This window comes from Heteronotia binoei, chromosome 21 (genome assembly GCF_032191835.1).
Source record: "Heteronotia binoei isolate CCM8104 ecotype False Entrance Well chromosome 21, APGP_CSIRO_Hbin_v1, whole genome shotgun sequence".
NCBI classification, from domain to species: Eukaryota; Metazoa; Chordata; class Lepidosauria; order Squamata; family Gekkonidae; genus Heteronotia; species Heteronotia binoei.
Genome location: NC_083243.1, coordinates 78,204,520 through 78,222,909, shown reverse-complemented (window position 1 = coordinate 78,222,909; position 18,390 = coordinate 78,204,520). Strand labels below are relative to the sequence as shown.

Here is an 18,390-nt window from a genome sequence, read left to right as displayed (position 1 = left end):
ACAAATTCTGTTTTCTCGATGGAAAATAATGTGCCTTTTCAGTACCTTAAAGTTAAGTGTATTATTAATCATTTGGATTCCTTAAAGCAAAATTTAGCTACTGATAAAATCTTCAGAGACTTTAGTTCATTGATTCAGAGAGACTCTATTTTGTCATGTATTTGCCTATATGCAAATAGATGCAGTTAATGTTTGCAATGCTATCAAATCCACTTGTGCCTTATTCTTCAATATTTAAAAGACAAAATCTATCAGTCTTCTTCCTCCTGTTCTCCTGTTATGGAAGTAATGAAGCAAATTCACCATTCTTGTGTGACAAGTTGAACTTATGGGTTAAGAATGCAATATATTAGGATCTTTCAGCAATGCAATGGAATGCTTAGAAGTAACATGTTTCCCATGATTCTTTACCCACATTTGGTGATGAAGACTGATACCATTTAGTGGTCCAAAAACATCTATACTACCCAGAATTTAAAGCAATGCAAATTACTTGAACTAGTATTAGTAAGTGACAAAACAAGGCTTCTTAAGTAATGTGTGATCAGTTTTAAGGATGCTGATTTTAGGTAGTCAGTGTGCATGCTTTACCTTGTGTTGTCAGGAAAAATCAGAACTAACAAACAAAATGTCCATCTGGACTGATGGGCTCATCCCCCAGATTTCGTCTATGATTCGTTCTATATGCTGAATAGTTCAAGATGAGATTCTGATGTAGATGCTGATTGCAGAGATTTATAGCATCTGCTGATGTCGGTCTTGAATGCTGCCTTGATGTGTGGTGTTTGCAGGGTGCAAATATTCTCTAAGATATTACCTGTATTATGATTAGATATAGATTGATGTTTTGCTTCAGTTACCAAAATATGTGCATCTTTTGTTTTGTCAATGTATGGTATATTAAGAACCATAATTTGCAGATTAAGCATTGTTTTTTGCACCACACTAGCTAGAATTGTAAGGCAACTTTGCAAAGCCTATAACTTGCTATTTAAAAATAACCTTTTTTTCATCAGTAGATGGTTTTACATTATTTGCTGTCATTCTGCTATGTGTGACAAAGTGCACTCATGTGCACACTGGATTTGTAGTATGCTGTTCATAAAATATATAGCTGAAAGGAATTCTTTTAAGTTATGAGACAGCCAAGATCCTGGGTAGATTTGAGCTCCTGATTTAATGGTTTGGTCATTATGCAGGGCAAGGGAAATGGACACAGAGGGATCATGAAAGAAAAGAGCCAGTTGCAGACTAACTCATGCTTTCCCTTTTGCCATGTTACTACTGTAATAAAAACAGTTGTTCTCTATTCTTTTGAACATATGGATGTGATTTAAAGATATTTTGGAGCACCCCAGGGCTCCTGCTTGCAGTGTTTTAGTATAATCCCTTGCAGGTGTTTTTCCTTTGCTTCTTATCCCCAAGCTGTTGCAGGTATTAAGAGAAGCTTGCCATGTGTGTTATATTTCTCAACTGGGTAAACATTGAAAGCCAGTGCTATCATTCTCAGTTTTGAGCATCTATATATAATAAAACATTTTGGTATGCACTTTCACTTTTATTTGATGGAAAGTACTCTGATAAGATGAAGCTTTTCTCATGCTTGAAGATTAAATTATAGCATTTATCCCGATGCTACATGTATAAACAGGTTCCTGAGTTAAAATATGAATATAGATGGAATACCATATCAGAAGTACATACTGTTCAAGACCTTTTCTTTATATGAAAGCTAAGGCTGCTTTGTAACTTGAAGATAACAACTTTGCCCACATAGGAGACTTTGGCTGAATGGTTACAACAGAGTTAACTGAAACTTAATCCATCTAAAATGGAGGTCCTGTTCCTGAGTCATGGGGTGATGGGTTTGGGAATCTAACGGTGAGGAGTTTGGGAGTGACTTTGGATGCCTGTCCTTCTACAGTGGCCCAGGTCACTAATGTTGCTAGAGCAGCCTTTTATGATCTTTGGCTGGGCAGGCAACCCCTACCTCTCCTCTCATGACCTGATGACGGTGATCCATGCAGTGGTCATTTCCAGGCTTAATTACTGCAACTTGCTCTATGAGGGCCTACCCTTAGGCTTGACCTGGAAACTTCAGCTGGTACAGAATGCGGCAGCAAGCTTGCTGATGGGGATGTCTGTGTGGGCACACATTCAGCCAGTGCTGCATGAGTTGAGTTTAGAGTCCAGTTTTAAGGTTTTGGTATTAACCTTTAAGGCTCTATGTAGCCAGGGACCAACATATCTGTGGAATCATCTCTCCCCATATATTCCCCAAAGAGCCTTGCACTTTTCAGACCAGTATTGTCTGGCAGTCCCTGGCCCGAAAGACGTGCACCTTACCTCAACCATGGCCAGGACCTTTCAGCCCTGGCCCCAGCCTGGTGGAACATGCTCCTGATTGAGATCAGGGCCTTACAGGATCTATTGCAGTTCTGCAGGGCGTGCAAAATGCAGCTGTTTCTCCAGACCTTTGGTTGTCAGTGGACATCAAGTAACATTTGGTCTCCCCTGCTTAAGTGATTATGGCTTTATGTATATTTTGGGTGCATGGACTCTGTGGGATGCACCCCCACCCTCCCTTACATGAGTAACTACTGAAATTAGTTGACTAAATTATTGTATTGATGTTTCAGTGAATTGCCTTGGAAATGATTGTATGATTTTATTGGATTATATGTTGTAAACTGTCCAGAGCCTGCTGGCAAGTAGGGCGAGCTATAAGTCTCAAAAATAAATTACGACCAATGGCAGTAGCTACTAAGGTTTATTTAGAAAGCTAGTCCCAACCACTCATGCATATGTTTTTGAATACTGTGTTTTAAGCTAACAGTTATTTGGGATCAAAAGTTAACATTTATGTGCTAGGCATTCTTAAAAGGAGCATCATACCATCTAATACACTCTCTCTCCTGAGGAGAAAGAATCATACAGAACAGACCTCCATGTGGAGCTCCTGCTTCACACATTACCTTAAGTTCATGGTGCCTGCTTCTCTACAATCTAAAGAGAAGTGCTGGGCTGTTAAATGTGAGTCATTAGGTGTGGTTGCTGGGTTTTAGTAGTTTTTATGTCACTGTTCTTATGCAGGTCTCTCATTTGGGATGGTTAGAAAGGAAAACTGCTTCTGCTTTGTATGAAGAACCTCCTGCAGCCACTGTACAAGACGCACTGCAAAATTTCTTAAAGGTATTGCAACCCTCTCCTGTGCCCACCCCAGTGACAGTTGTGCTTTTTTTAACAAGGGCCTACTTTGGTTTCAACCTGCAAGCTTTTTAAAGGCTCATTTTGAAAATGTGAAACATGCAGCGCTTTTGTTTTTCCTGAATAAGCTCAGAGCAGACCTTTGAGTAATCCCAGAAGTAGATATGACATGTTACTTATTCTAAGAGCCTGTTATTTCTAGTAGACAGTAAACTTGATGGAAGATAAAAATTAAGCAAGAATTACATGATTTACTGTCTCAGTGATCTGTAACAAACTGAAGAAATCAGCACTTTACTCTTATTTTTTTGTAAATCAAAGTTTTATTATAGACTCATCATAATTCATACCTATTCCAACAGAAAAGTGTACAACAAGAACAAATCAAAAACAACACAACTTAATTTTTATTTATTTATTTATTTTTATTTATTTAAGATTTATATCCCGCCCTTCCCACGAGTGGCTCAGGGCGGCTTCCAGTAGTAGATCCAGCAAAATTACAATATTTAAACATATAAAGGGATCAGCATTTAAAACAGATAAAAACAGATAAAACCATAGTTATCAATAAACATTAATAAATATTTCAACTGTATATAAAAGAAATCCGGCAAGTTACGTTAAAATTCTCAAGCTAGGTATAGGCTAGCCGGAAGAGGGTCGTCTTACAGGCCCTGCGGAACTGAACAAGGTCCCGCAGGGCCCTCACCTCTTCCGGCAGCTGATTCCACCATGTAGGGGCCATAACAGAGAAAGCCCTTTCTCTGGTGGATTTCAAACGGGCTTCCTTCGGCCCAGGGATAGTAAGGAGATTTTGTGTTCCCGACCTCAGTACTCTCTGGGGAACGTGCGGGGAAAGACGGTCCTTCAGGTAGACAGGTCCCAAGCCATATAGGGCTTTAAAGGTGATGACCAGCACCTTGTACCGGACTCGGTATATTACTGGAAGCCAGTGCAGGGTCCGAAGACCCGGCTGAATGTGTTCCCGCTTTGGGAGACCCAATAACAGCCGGGCCGCGGCATTCTGCACCAGCTGCAATTTCCGAGTTCGGGACAGGGGCAGCCCCATGTAGAGGGCATTACAGTAGTCTAACCTCGAGGTGACCGTGGCATGGATCACTGTTGCTAGGTCGTCGCGCTCCAAAAAGGGGGCCAACTGCCTTGCCCGCCTAAGATGAAAAAACGCGGACTTGGCAGCGGCTGCTATCTGAGCCTCCATCTTTAAGGAAGGCTCCAACAGCACCCCCAAGCTCCTGACCCTGTCCGCCGCTATCAGCGGCGCACCGTCAAAGGCTGGTAGGGGGATTCCCCTTTCCGGACCGCGGCGACCCAAGCAAAGGACCTCTGTCTTCGCAGGGTTAAGCTTCAGCCCGCTCAGTCTGAGCCATTCAGCCACGGCATATAGTGCCCGATCTAGATTTTCCGGGACGCAGGTCGGCTGGCCGTCCATCAGTAGATAGAGCTGGGTGTCATCAGCATACTGATGACACCCTAGCCCGTACCTTCGGGCAATCTGGGCAAGAGGTCGCATATAGATGTTAAATAACATCGGGGAGAGAACCGCCCCTTGGGGCACACCACAGTCAAGTGTGCACCTCCGGGACAGCTCCCCCCCAACTGCGACCCTTTGTCCCCGACCTTCAAGGAAAGAGGAAAGCCACTGTAAAGCCAACCCCTGAATCCCTGCGTCGGCGAGGCGACCCTTCAGTAGCCGATGGTCGACCGTGTTGAACGCCGCCGACAGGTCTAACAACATCAGCACCGCCGAGCCGCCCCGATCCAGATGCCGTTGAAGGTCATCCATTAGGGCGACCAGCACCGTCTCCATCCCATGTCCCGGGCGAAAGCCGGACTGAAATGGGTCAAGGATGGAAGCATCCTCCAGGAAGGTCTGCAGCTGCATCGCCACTGCCCTCTCAATAAGTTTGCCCAAAAAGGACAAATTTGAGACCGGCCGATAGTGTGCCAATTGGGTCGGATCTAAAGATGGTTTCTTTAAGAGGGGACGGACCATGGCCTCTTTAAGTGGCGTTGGAAAGTGCCCTTCCCTCAGGGATCTATTTATGATATCCCGTATAGGATATCTAAGGTCACCCTGGCAAGATTTAATAAGCCAGGAAGGGCATGGGTCCAATTTACAGGTAGTTGGGCGAGCAGCTAAGAGGATCCTGTCAACTTCCTCCAGGATGAGGGGGTCGAAGTCATCCAGTATATAATCCGAAGACAGGCTCGGAGCCTCGGGTTCGCTAACTGTCTCAAAATTGGCAGAGGAGTCGGGGCGGAGTGACGCGATTACATCTCACCTGAGTTAACATAAACTAAAGTTGATCTATCTCTCTGGAGATTACTTCATATGTTACCATTCCACACTTCTTAATATGTATATATGTATGTCTATTTATATATTTTATTATTTTTTCCCTTTTTTTTAGTAGAGGAATAATTAAGCTTAACAATACTATCTTCCCTAACACCTTTTTAAAATTTAATACCACAATCATTCAATATTTCCTTCTTCTTTTATAATGTCATTATTCCTTCTACTCTCAAAAAAAATCAATTAAATTCTAACAAAATATCTCAGTCCCTGGAGACCTCAAGGGTTAAGGTCTAGACGAGATACTTCTCTCCTTCCACCTGGACTGAATTAGCTATGGAGGGAAATTACCCAAATGCTCGTGCCGGCTGACCCCACCCAACCATAAATTCTGAAAGAAAAGTCTTTAAATATAAATTAGAAATTTTGTCAACTTTTCCATTTTCTTGTTGCTTCAGTTTCTTTTAGATAGAATCCATACTTTCTTCCAAGTTTACATGATCTTCCTCAGTACAAGCATGGGTTGTCCTTAAAGAGACAAGAGGAGAGCATTCCTTTCTCTTGTTTTCTCTCAATGCAGGGGAGGAGGGAGTTAACTTGGAGAGTAATAATTCACCCGAGGCTGCATCATATGCTGTATATTAAGTAGAGCCTTTTTAGATGTATAATTTGCCTGATTGTCGCCATTTATATTTAATTTTTAAGTCCTGCAGTTTGGCAGTTGTATCCTTGAGGTCTCTTCTGATTCTTAAAAATTCAGGAGGGAGATCCGGAAAGACCTGAATCTTTAACCCCTGATAGTCCAAGCCTCCCCTCTCCCTGGCCTCTGCAAAGACTCTTTGCCTCATACGATAGTCCTTAAACTGCACCAAAATATCTCTGGTATAAGACAAATTGTCTTCACATACCTTGCCAACACGATATACTTTTTGAATGAGTGGGAGAACTTCGGCCTCCAGGTGAGTTGCTTCAGCAAGCCAATTTGCCATAAATACATATAAGTCCATTTCAGCTTCCACATCAGATTTAAAACCTCTAAACTTTAAACACAGCTCCCAGTTACGAAAGTCCATTGTTAAAACCCATTCCCTTGTCCATGCATCTGATGTTATTTCAGATATTCTCCCTTCACACTCTTGAGCTCTTTTTAAAGCTTCTTGTGCTGTCTGGGTAACTTGTTCATGAGAATCTTCTAGTTCATCCAGACGCTGACACAACGGTTGTAACATAGAGGTTATGTCCTCTCATATTTCTTGTATTTCTTAAATTCAATGTGAGAGGACATTCTCCTGCTGGTTCCTCGGATCTCTCCAACCTTGTGTGGGAGGTGGATGGCAGTTCCAAGAAGTCATTAAAAGCTGAACGCTTTTTTCCTTCTGTTTACCCTTCTTCACCCCTTTGGAGATATCACTCAAGGATTAAAAAAAAATAATTGAATATAACTTTGGAGCCAGCTGGGCGAGCGTTAGGCAAAGATTCTTGACCGGATGTTGGTCAAAGCCACTCCCCCCTCCGATTTTGTACTCTTTACTCTTATTTTTATTATATTTCTGTTTTACTGGTGGGATGTTTTCCTAGTCTTATACCAATTCTGTTATGTAGACTAGATGGTGACTTGGCCAAAAATACAAACTCAGCTGAATAGCTGATGAGGCTACAATCTAAGTTTCTCAAATCCAAGTTGATGCTGTAACCAATATAGAGCCCGCTAAACTTAATGGAAATTAAATTCAGGTGAGTAGCCATGTTGGTCTGAAGCAACAGAACAAAGTTTGAGTCTAATGGCACCTTTAAGAGCATCAAAGTTTAATTCTTTAAAGGGAGCAATTAATTGCTCCCTTCAAAGTGCTGGGTTGGGGGTGGGGGTGGAGGGAGTGATCTCCCTTCAAAGTGCTGGGTTGGGGGTGGGGGTGGAGGGAGCAATCTCCCTTCAAAGTGCTGGGTTGGGGGTGGGGGTGAAGGGAGCGATCTCCCTTCAAAGTGCTGGGTTGGGGGTGGGGGTGAAGGGAGCGAACTCCCTTCAAAGTGCTGGGTTGGGGGTGGGGGTGGAGGGAGCGATCTCCCTTCAAAGTGCTGGGTTGAGGGTGGGGGTGAAGGGAGCGATCTCCCTTCAAAGTGCTGGGTTGGGGGTGGGGGTGAAGGGAGAGATCTCCCTTCAAAGTGCTGGGTTGGGGGTGGGGGTGAAGGGAGCGATCTCCCTTCAAAGTGCTGGGTTGGGGGTGAAGGGAGCGAACTCCCTTCAAAGTGCTGGGTTGGGGGTGGGGGTGGAGGGAGCGATCTCCCTTCAAAGTGCTGGGGTGGGGGTGGAGGGAGCGATCTTGCCGCTTCTCTCCCAGCCAGGCAGGCAAGTGCGCGGAAAGCATGCCTGGCTGGGAGAGAAGCGGCAGGATCGCTCCCTTCAAAGTGCTGGGTTGGGGGTGGGGGTGGAGGGAGCGATCTCCCTTCAAAGTGCTGGGGTGGGGGTGGAGGGAGCGATCTCGCCACTTCTCTCCCAGCCAGGCAGGCAAGCGCGCGGAAAGCATGCCTGTCTGGGAGAGAAGCGGCAGGATCGCTCCCTTCAAAGTGCTGGGTTCGGGGTGGGGGGAGCGATCTCCCTTCAAAGTGCTGGGTTGGGGGTGGGGGTGAAGGGAGCGAACTCCCTTCAAAGTGCTGGGTTGGGGGTGGGGGTGGAGGGAGCGATCTCCCTTCAAAGTGCTGGGGTGGGGGTGGGGGTGGAGGGAGCGATCTCCCTTGAAAGTGCTGGGTTGGGGGTGGGGGTGAAGGGAGCGATCTCCCTTCAAAGTGCTGGGTTGGGGGTGGGGGTGAAGGGAGCGATCTCCCTTCAAAGTGCTGGGGTGGGGGTGAAGGGAGCGATCTCCCTTCAAAGTGCTGGGTTGGGGGTGGGGGTGAAGGGAGCGATCTCCCTTCAAAGTGCTGGGGTGGGGGTGAAGGGAGCGAACTCCCTTCAAAGTGCTGGGTTGGGGGTGGAGGGAGCGATCTCCCTTCAAAGTGCTGGGGTGGGGGTGGAGGGAGCGATCTCGCCGCTTCTCTCCCAGCCAGGCAGGCAAGCGCGCGGAAAGCATGCCTGGCTGGGAGAGAAGCGGCAGGATCGCTCCCTTCAAAGTGCTGGGGTGGGGGGAGCGATCTCCCTTCAAAGTGCTGGGGTGGGGGTGGAGGGAGCGATCTCCCTTCAAAGTGCTGGGGTGGGGGTGGGGGTGGAGGGAGCGAACTCCCTTCAAAGTGCTGGGGTGGGGGTGGAGGGAGTGATCTCCCTTCAAAGTGCCGGGGTGGGGGTGGAGGGAGCGATCTCGCCACTTCTCTCCCAGCCAGGCAGGCAAGCGCGCGGAAAGCATGCCTGTCTGGGAGAGAAGCGGCAGGATCGCTCCCTTCAAAGTGCTGGGTTGGGGGTGGGGGGAGCGATCTCCCTTCAAAGTGCTGGGTTGGGGGTGGGGGTGGAGGGAGCGATCTCCCTTCAAAGTGCTGGGTTGGGGGTGGGGGTGAAGGGAGCAATCTCCCTTCAAAGTGCTGGGTTGGGGGTGGGGGTGGAGGGAGCGATCTCCCTTCAAAGTGCTGGGTTGGGGGTGGGGGTGGAGGGAGCGATCTCCCTTCAAAGTGCTGGGTTGGGGGTGGGGGTGAAGGGAGCGATCTCCCTTCAAAGTGCTGGGTTGGGGGTGGGGGTGGAGGGAGCGATCTCCCTTCAAAGTGCTGGGGTGGGGGGGGGGGTGGAGGGAGCGATCGCCCTTCAAACTGCTGGGTTGGGGGTGGGGGTGGAGGGAGCGATCTCCCTTCAAAGTGCTGGGTTGGGGGTGGGGGTGAAGGGAGTGATCTCGCTGCTTCTCTCCCAGCCAGGCAGGCAAGCGTGCGGAAAGCATGCCTGGCTGGGAGAGAAGCGGCAGGATCGCTCCCTTCAAAGTGCTGGGGTGGGGGTGAAGGGAGCGATCTCCCTTCAAAGTGCTGCGGTGGGTGTGGAGGGAGCAATCTCCCTTCAAAGTGCTGCGGTGGGGGTGGGGGTGGAGGGAGCGATCTCCCCGCTTCTCTCCCAGCCAGGCAGGCAAGCGCGCGGAAAGCATGCCTTGCTGGGAGAGAAGCGGCGAGATCGCTCCCTCCACCCCCACCCCCAATCCAGCACTTTGAAGGGAGATCGCTCCCTCCACCCCCACCCCAGCACTTTGAAGGGAGCGATCCTGCCGCTTCTCTCCCAGCCAGGCATGCTTTCCGCGCGCTTGCCTGCCTGGCTGGGAGAGAAGCGGCGAGATCGCTCCCTCCACCCCCACCCCAGCACTTTGAAGGGAGATCGCTCCCTTCACCCCCACCCCCACCCCAGCACTTTGAAGAGAGATCGCTCCCTTCACCCCCACCCCCACCCCAGCACTTTGAAGGGATATCGCTCCCTTCACCCCCACCCCCAACCCAGCACTTTGAAGGGAGATCGCTCCCTCCACCTCCACCCCCAACCCAGCACTTTGAAGGGAGTTCGCTCCCTTCACCCCCACCCCCAACCCAGCACTTTGAAGGGAGATCGCTCCCTTCACCCCCACCCCCACCCCAGCACTTTGAAGGGAGATCGCTCCCTCCACCCCCACCCCCAACCCAGCACTTTGAAGGGAGCGATCCTGCCGCTTCTCTCCCAGCCAGGCATGCTTTCCGCCCGCTTGCCTGCCTGGCTGGGAGAGAAGCCGCGAGATCGCTCCCTCCACCCCCACCCCAGCACTTTGAAGAGAGATCGCTCCCTTCACCCCCACCCCAGCACTTTGAAGGGATATCGCTCCCTCCACCCCCACCCCCAACCCAGCACTTTGAAGGGAGATCGCTCCCTTCACCCCCACCCCCAACCCAGCACTTTGAAGGGAGATCGCTCCCTTCACCCCCACCCCCAACCCAGCACTTTGAAGGGAGATCGCTCCCTCCACCCCCACCCCCAACCCAGCAGTTTGAAGGGAGCGATCCTGCCGCTTCTCTCCCAGCCAGGCATGCTTTCCCCCGCGCTTGCCTGCCTGGCTGGTAGACAAGCGGCGAGATCGCTCCCTCCGAGGAAGGGGGTAGGAAGCCCCACTACAAGCTGTAGCCAGGCAGAGAGGAATCACGCCCCCCCTCCGCAAAGGCAGCACTTCGCCAAGTCTGCGTTTGCAGGGGGGGGGGCCTTCCTCTGTCCCTGTCTGTGTGGCTTCAGCTTGTGCTGATAGCAAGGGCTGGGATCCCAGCCCTTGCTATCAGCAGAAGCTGAAGCCGGGCAAAGAGGAAGCCCCCCCCCCTCCGCAAATGCAGCGCTTGGCGAAGCGCTGGGTTTGTGGAGGGGGGGGGGCTTCCTCTGTGCCTGTCTGCCAGGCTTCAGCTGCTGCTTCTAGCAAGGGCTGGGATCGGAGGCAGGATTGAGAGGGGGAAGGTGCCCAGATCTGGGTGCACAGCTTCAAAAAAATTTTTCCTGTTTTCCTCCTCTAAAAACTAGATGCGTCTTATCGTCCGGTGCGTCTAATAGTCTAGTTACCAGGAAGGGCTAATCAGAGTCAAGATGCATAAGTTACTGAGCAAAAAGTATAGCTAAAACTGGATTAAAGCAGTTGGTAAGACAAGTGAATATCAGGAGATTAGCATACAGATAATACAAGGTTCTCTGTTAAACCTTAAGGGTTTTGTTGTCCTGAGTGTTGTCATAATAATCTCCCATTCCGTTCCATTCTGTTTCTGAAATTCCTTTGTAATAAAAAAGCTACTTTGAGGTCCTTCATTGAGTATTCTGGGAGGATGTAATGTTCTCCTACAGATTTCTCAATTTTGTAATTCTTTATATCAGATTTGTGTACATTTATCCTTTGGCATAGGGTTTGACCTGTTTGCCTATGTAGATAACTGAAAGACATTGTTGGCATTTAATGGCATACACAATGTTAGAAGATGAACAAGTAAATGAGCCTGAGATGGTGTATTTGATGGTAGGTCCAGTGATTGTGTTGTCTGTGTGTATTGGCACAGTATGGCAAAGTTGACATCGAGGTTTTCTGCAAGCTCTGGTACCAGTATCAGTGATCAAATTAGATGTTGTATTATTGTGGGTGAGTAGTTGTTTAAGATTGGAGAGCTGTGGGAAAGAAAATGCCCCCCCAACACGTGTGAAAGATAACTATCATTGTTCAGTAGAGGTTGTAAGCTGTTGATTATGTGTGTTGAACTGTTTTGAGTTGAGAGCTATATGTGACGTGGTATATATTATTGCCTCTTTGAGGCTTGTCTTGCAACACATTTTTTCTGGCTAGCATTCTGGCTTTGTTAATCTGTTACTTGACTTCATCAGGTAGATATTTTAGTTCCAAAAAGTTTGTTGTAGATCCCTCAGGTGAAAATCTTGGCCTGTAGGATTGAAACAAATGCAGCTGTAACATAGAGCCTGGCTATAGACGAGATCAGGAAGAGGTGGCAAGAATACACAGAAGAATTATACAAGAAGGATCTCAATGTCTTTGACAACAATGACAGTGAAATCGCTGACCTTGAGCCAGACATCCTGGAGTGTGAAGTCAAATGGGCCTTAGAAAGCATTACTAACAACAAAGCGAGCGGAGATGACGATATTCCAATTGAGCTATTCAGAGTCCTAAAAGACGATGCTGTTAAAGTGATGCACACATTATGTCAACAAATTTGGAAAATGCAACAGTGGGCACAGGATTGGAAAAGATCAGTTCCCAAAGAAGGGTAATGCCAAGGAATGTTCATATTATCGCACCATTGCACTCATTTCACATGCCAGCAAGGTCATGTTAAAGATCCTACAAGCTACGCTTCAGCAGTATGTAGATCGGGAACTACCAGAAGTTCAAGCTGGGTTTAGGAGAGGAACTAGAGATCAAATTGCTAACTTTCGCTGGATTATGGAGAAAGCACGGGAGTATCAGAAAAACATCTTTCTGTTTCATTGACTATGCCTAAAGCCTTTGATTGTGTGGATCACAACAAACTGTGGCAAGTCCTTAAAGAAATGGGAGTACCAGACCACCTCACATGTTTCCTGAGAAACTTGTATAAGGGTCAAGAAGCAACTATCAGAACGGGATATGGAACAACTGACTGGTTAAGAATAGGGAAAGGAGTTCGACAAGGATGTATATTGTCACCCTGCTTATTTAATTTATATGCAGAGTACATCATGCGGAATGCTGGCCTGGACGAAGCAGAAGCCGGAATTAAGATTGCCGGGGAAAATATCAACAACCTCAGATATGCAGATGATACCACTCTAATGGCAGAAAGTGAGGAGGACCTAAAGAACCTCTTGTTGAGGGTGAAAGAGGAGAGTGCAAAAGTAGGCTTGAAACTCAACATCTAAAAAACTAAGATCATGGCCTCTGGCCCCATCACACCGTGGCAAATAGAAGGGGAAGGTATGGAAGTAGTGACAGACTTCACATATCTGGGATCCAAGATCACTGCAGCTGGTGACTGTAGCCATGAAATTAAAAGACATATGCTTCTTGGGAGGACAGCTATGGTGAACCTGGGCAGTATAATAAAAAGTAGAGACATCACCCTGCCAACAAAAGTCTATATAGTCAAAGCGATGATATTCCCAGTAGTAACGTATGGCTGTGAGAGCTGGACCATAAGAAAGGCCGAGCGCAGAAGAAAAGATGCTTTTGAGCTGTGGTGCTGGAGAAGAATCTTGAGAGTCCCTTGGACTGCAAGAAGATCCAATCAGTCAGTACTAAGGGAAATCAACCCAGACTGTTCCCTGGAAGGTCAGATGCTGAAGCTCAAATACTTTGGCCACCAAATGAGAAGGGAGCACTCACTGGAGAAGATCCTGATGCTGGGAAAGACAGAAGGCAAAAGAAGAAGGGGACAGCAAAAGATGAGATGGCTGGACAGTCTTACTGATGTAACAAACACAAATTTGAGCAAACTTTGGAGGATGGTAGAAGACAGGAGGGCCTGGCGTGACTTTGTCCATGGGATCACAAACAGTCGGACTTGACTGTGCGACTAAATAACAACGAAATAGAACAAAGCAGTAGACAGCCAATTTGATTGTTAAGTGCGTGGGCTCTTATCTGGGAGAACCGGGTTTGATTCCCCCCTCCTCCACTTGCACATGCTGGAATGGCCTTGGGTTAGCCATAGCTCTGGCAGAGGTTGTCCTTGAAAGGACAGATGCTGTGAGAGCCCTCTCAGCCCCACCCACCTCACAGGGTGTCTGTTGTGGGGGGAGAAGATATAGGAGATTGTAAGCCACTCCAAGTCTGTGATTCAGAGAGAAGGGCAGGGTAGAAATCTGCAATTCTTCTTCTTCTTAGACAAGTTGCACCTTTAAGACCAACTAAGTTTTATTCAGAATGTAAGCTTTCTTATGCTCTAAGCAGACTTCATCAGACAAAAATGGAATGGCAAGCAGTCCTAAATACAGAGAAAGTGGGCAGTGAGCTGGTATGTGGAGTCATGGAAATGTTTTTAGCAGATTAAAAGAATCACAAATTGGGGTCTGTGTTTGTTAGTTGGTGTTGTTAACTGGGCTGAAACAACAGTGGAGGGTGATAAAAAGCAGATTGATGTCATAGCTGTGAAGTGCCATAAATCTGGGTATCATTCTGGCTTTGTTAGTTCTGGGTTTAAATAGAGGGTATTATAGAGCCTGGCTGTATTCAATGTATTGTTTGGTACATTTAGGATGGTAGTTGGAGGAATGTACGTATGTTTGTTGGTTAGTAGGTTTCCAGTATAAGGTGGGGGTCTCTGCATCCACTGTGTATTTTTATAGTAGTGTCCACATAAATGGACACTACTTATTTCTTACATAAATGGTTCATGGTTGCATAAATAGTTGATGATGGGGTGAAAGTTGTTGACTACATGGTGGAATATGTGTCTGGATGATGAAGATGCCATTAGTGTGTCACAGATATAAAAGAGATGTGAGTGGGTAGGAGTTTAGGAAACCTTGCTCCAAGTCAACTGTAAAGATGTTAGCATACTGTGTGGCCATGTGGGTGCATTTCATCTCCCAGGACACTCAGTGGGGGACCTCAAAGTAGTTGTTTTATTGCAAAGCAATTTCAGAAACAAACTGGAACGAGAGATTGCTGAATTACAATTTATTACAACACCCAGGGCAATGGAACACCCAGGGCTTTACAGAGATATAGAGTTCTTTTTTGACTACACAAGCTAAGTTACTCAGTTCTTGCATCTGTTTGTTAACTTTTTTATTACATGTATGCTAATTTGCTGCTATTACCAACTGCTTTAATCCAGTTTTAGTTATTACTCAATTACTTATGAGTCTTGACTCTAATTAGCCCTTCCCGGCAGCTAACCTTTACCCTCTCTCAACCTATATATAATGGTTGGCAAAGTCTGTTACAAAAGCTTATACCTAGAATTAAACTTTGTTGTTCTAAAGGTACCAATGGACTCAAACTTCGTTCTAAAGGAAAATAAGTCTAGCTGTCATTATTTTTTTCATGCTAAAATAATCAATCTTGAAACATTCAAATGAATTCACATATTACATAGTCACACAATGGTTACAGTAGTTCTTTACATCAGGCTGCTAAGTACTGTGATAGCTAAGGATGAGACCGCAATAAATCAGAATGAACAAGTGGCTTTATCAGATGCATGGAGTGACGACTACTTGCATATAGTTGCCTCTTACACCAATTTGGTGTAGTGGTTAAGTGAGTGGACTCTTATCTGGGAGAACTGGGTTTGATGCCCCACTCCTCCACTTGCACCTGCTGGAATGGCCTTGGGTTAGCCATAGCTCCTGCAGAGGTTGTCCTTGAAAGGGCAGCTGCTGTGAGAACCCTCTCAGCCCCACCCACCTCACAGGGTGTCTGTCTGTTGTGAGGGGAGAAGATATAGGAGATTGTTAGCCGCTCTGAGTCTCTGATTCAGAGAGAAGGGCAGGATATAAATCTGCAGTCGTCGTCTTCTTTATATAATCCCATCCCACAATAAAGGCCCAGGCATGGAAAGCAACAGTCAGCCATTCTTTGAGGTGATGTTGTCCGTTGGAACTTGGGAAACTGCCCTGAGAGAACAGAAGTGTTCTTGGAAAATAATTTTATTTTACACATCAGGGGGTTTTGTTTTAAAAAAGTAAAAAAATAGAGTCTGCTAGAGTTCAGATCTTATTATTGGTTTTTTTTAAAAAAATACATTGCTGTAAAATACTTCATTGCATCTGTGGAGAAACGCCATCTTAGTTAATGGTGGTGCTTGGTTGGGAGGGAACATGAAACTGCTAAGGCAGGCTTTGTGGCCTAGCCTTCCCTTCACTCCCTCCACCCTTCCAGAGTTAAACCATCAACTCTAGTTCTCAGGAAGTTCTTTTGTTTTATTGGAGTGAGGCGGGAAAAGGTCAGTTCTCGGCTGGCCCTCAAGGAGAGAGGTTGTCAGTCTGTGGGCTCCTGACTGTGGGAGAGGCCTTCTCAAGAGGGAGAGGACTCCAGGCAGTCAGACCGAGTAAGTCATCCACAAGGCAGGGCAAATTTAGACCAGGGATGGGAGGATGCGTTTAAATCCACCTTTTATTTGTCTTTCTGGTTGCTGTTCGGGTGCTGTGCTAAACTTTTACATGCAACTGCTTTTTTTTTCTTTTCTTTTCCTCTTCTAATTAAATATTTTTACTGTTTTGAATGTTGGCAGTCAAACTTTGTACCACATAGATCCCCAACCGCTTTAGACCACGCTTTATGAAGGGGGCCCCGCGGAAAGGGGGAAGGCCTGTGGTTGGATAAGGTGCCAATCCTCCAGGCGTTCTCCGAAGAAGTGCTGTGGTCTCTGTGATACCCAAGTACAGGGTGGCAGAGGACCTTGAGGCCTGGCCTCAGAGCTGGAGAGGGGGATTGGGAGTCCTGTTCCTCTCAGTCCGAACCCCTAGACTGAGCAGGTGGTGGCAGCGAGCCCAAGTGGCCAGAGGAGAAATAGCTCCCTCCAGAAAGGGGAACGGGGTCTGGTAGGCAAACCAGGGCCGTTCCATCACAGCATCTCTCAAAATGTATACAGCCCAGATGTTAAGAATATATTGGATTATCCAAGTTCTGCCACCTGTTCTGTTACAAATGTTTTGAAATATTAGCCAAGTCTCTCTCAGAAGATTTGTTTAAATATGCTAATGTAAATGTATGCAACAAGCTATTTCTTATAGCTTCTAACTTCCTAGATGTGTTTGCTTACTGCTTGGAGCAGGAGAGGTACACTGATGGACAAGGAACTGGGCCATGGAATCATAAAAGTTGCATATCATCATATTTGAAAGCCCCATCTTTTAAACTAATTTTGAATGTAGCAGAAATTCCTCTTTGCCTAATAGGTTCCCCTCCTTCCCAATTTCCAGTTCGCAAACAATGTTGCCCTTTTCTATTTAATGTGTATCTAATACAGTCTTGCATAGGCTGAATTAAACTATTCAGACTGGACCCTTTGAAATATTTAAACTCTTTTCCTGCCTTTGTAGGCTGAAAACCTGAGTGCTGGTTTTTCAAAAGCAGGCAGGGTATACATTGTAAAGGTAAGTATTTATTTATTTATTTATTTATTTATTTATTTATTTATTTATTTATTATTATTTAATCGGATTTATATCCCACCCTCTCCTGAAGGGCTCAGGGCAGCTAATAACAAATAAAAGCAACAAAATATTAAAAAACAAAATATACAATAAAATCATTTCTATACATTTTATAGTCATTAAAGTCCAAGATGCAGGTTGATGTTCTGGTTGTTCTGATGTTTCTGGTTTCAATTATGTTAGTTCAGTGAGATTGTCAGTGCTGTGGAATAATAATGGTATGTGTGAGTATTTGGTAGATCACAGACTCTGTACAGTATTCCTGTATATTGGGTCTTTATTCGGAGTGCTTGGTATAAACATATTAAGCTAATATTGTAAAAAGTCTGCCGTGAAAACGTCATGATGCAATGTCACTCCAGAGTTGGAAACAACTGGTGCTTGCACAGGGGACTACCTTTACCTTTAATCTAGCCCAATATTTTGTACTTCCAACTAGTGGTAGTTTGCCAGTATATTAGGCAAAGATATTTTCTAACCCTGCAATGTAAGACCTGGGTTTAATTGGAAAAGTTAGAAATTGGATGTGGGACTTTCTGCTTGCAAAGCATATGATTTTCCACAGACTTATGGAAAGACTTATGGTTACTTGGTCTTTCACCAATCACGGACTAGCGGGTGGGGGAGGGGTGGCGTTATTCATACAGGAGGGTTACTCCTTCCAGGCTCTCCCGGCCCAACAATCGATGGTATTGAATGTGCTGGTCTGGCGTGGGATGTCGGAGAGGGGTTGGCGATCTGGCTGGTGTACCGTCCGCCTAACGCACCAGCCAGCACCTTACCATCTCTGATGGAGGCGGTGGCGGGCTGGGCGTTGGAGTACCCAGGGCTTATGGTCCTGGGTGACTTCAGTGTCCATGCTGATGACGCAGCCTCCAATCGGGCAATGGATCTAGTGTCTTCCATGGAGACACTGGGACTCTCTCAATTTGTTACGACTCCTACGCATCAGGCAGGGCACATACTAGACTTGATCTTTGCATCCGGGATTCAGGTGAACGATATCGCGGTGGAGGCGGTGCCATGGTCTGATCACCTAGCCCTCAAGGCCCATATGGAGACGCTGCCTCAATCTTGTAAGGGCGGAGAGCCTATTTTGGCTCGCCCGCAGAGCCTGATGGACCCGGAATGGTTCCAAATGGCTCTACGGGATCCTTGGCCCCCTGGCAATTCCCTTGACATCCTGGTCGATGCCTGGCAATATCGGCTATCCAGGGTGATCAATGAGATCGCACCCCGACGCCCTCTGCGCCCTCGTGTGAGGCTGGCCCCATGGTATACCTTGGAGTTACGTCAGCTGAAACAAGGGCTCAGACGACTA

The 18,390-nt window shown here is 46.5% G+C and overlaps 1 protein-coding gene across 3 annotated transcripts in view; it reads left to right on the top strand.

The window, feature by feature from the left end:
- Nucleotides 1-18,390, top strand: part of RMDN3 (regulator of microtubule dynamics 3) — a 79,935-nt gene that overhangs the window by 49,609 nt on the left and 11,936 nt on the right. For all 3 annotated transcript variants that reach the window (XM_060261348.1, XM_060261349.1, XM_060261350.1), the window contains exons 10-11: nt 3,094-3,192; nt 16,956-17,009. In XM_060261348.1, coding sequence (XP_060117331.1) covers nt 3,094-3,192; nt 16,956-17,009 — 153 coding nt within the window. The remainder of the gene's footprint in view (nt 1-3,093; nt 3,193-16,955; nt 17,010-18,390) is intronic.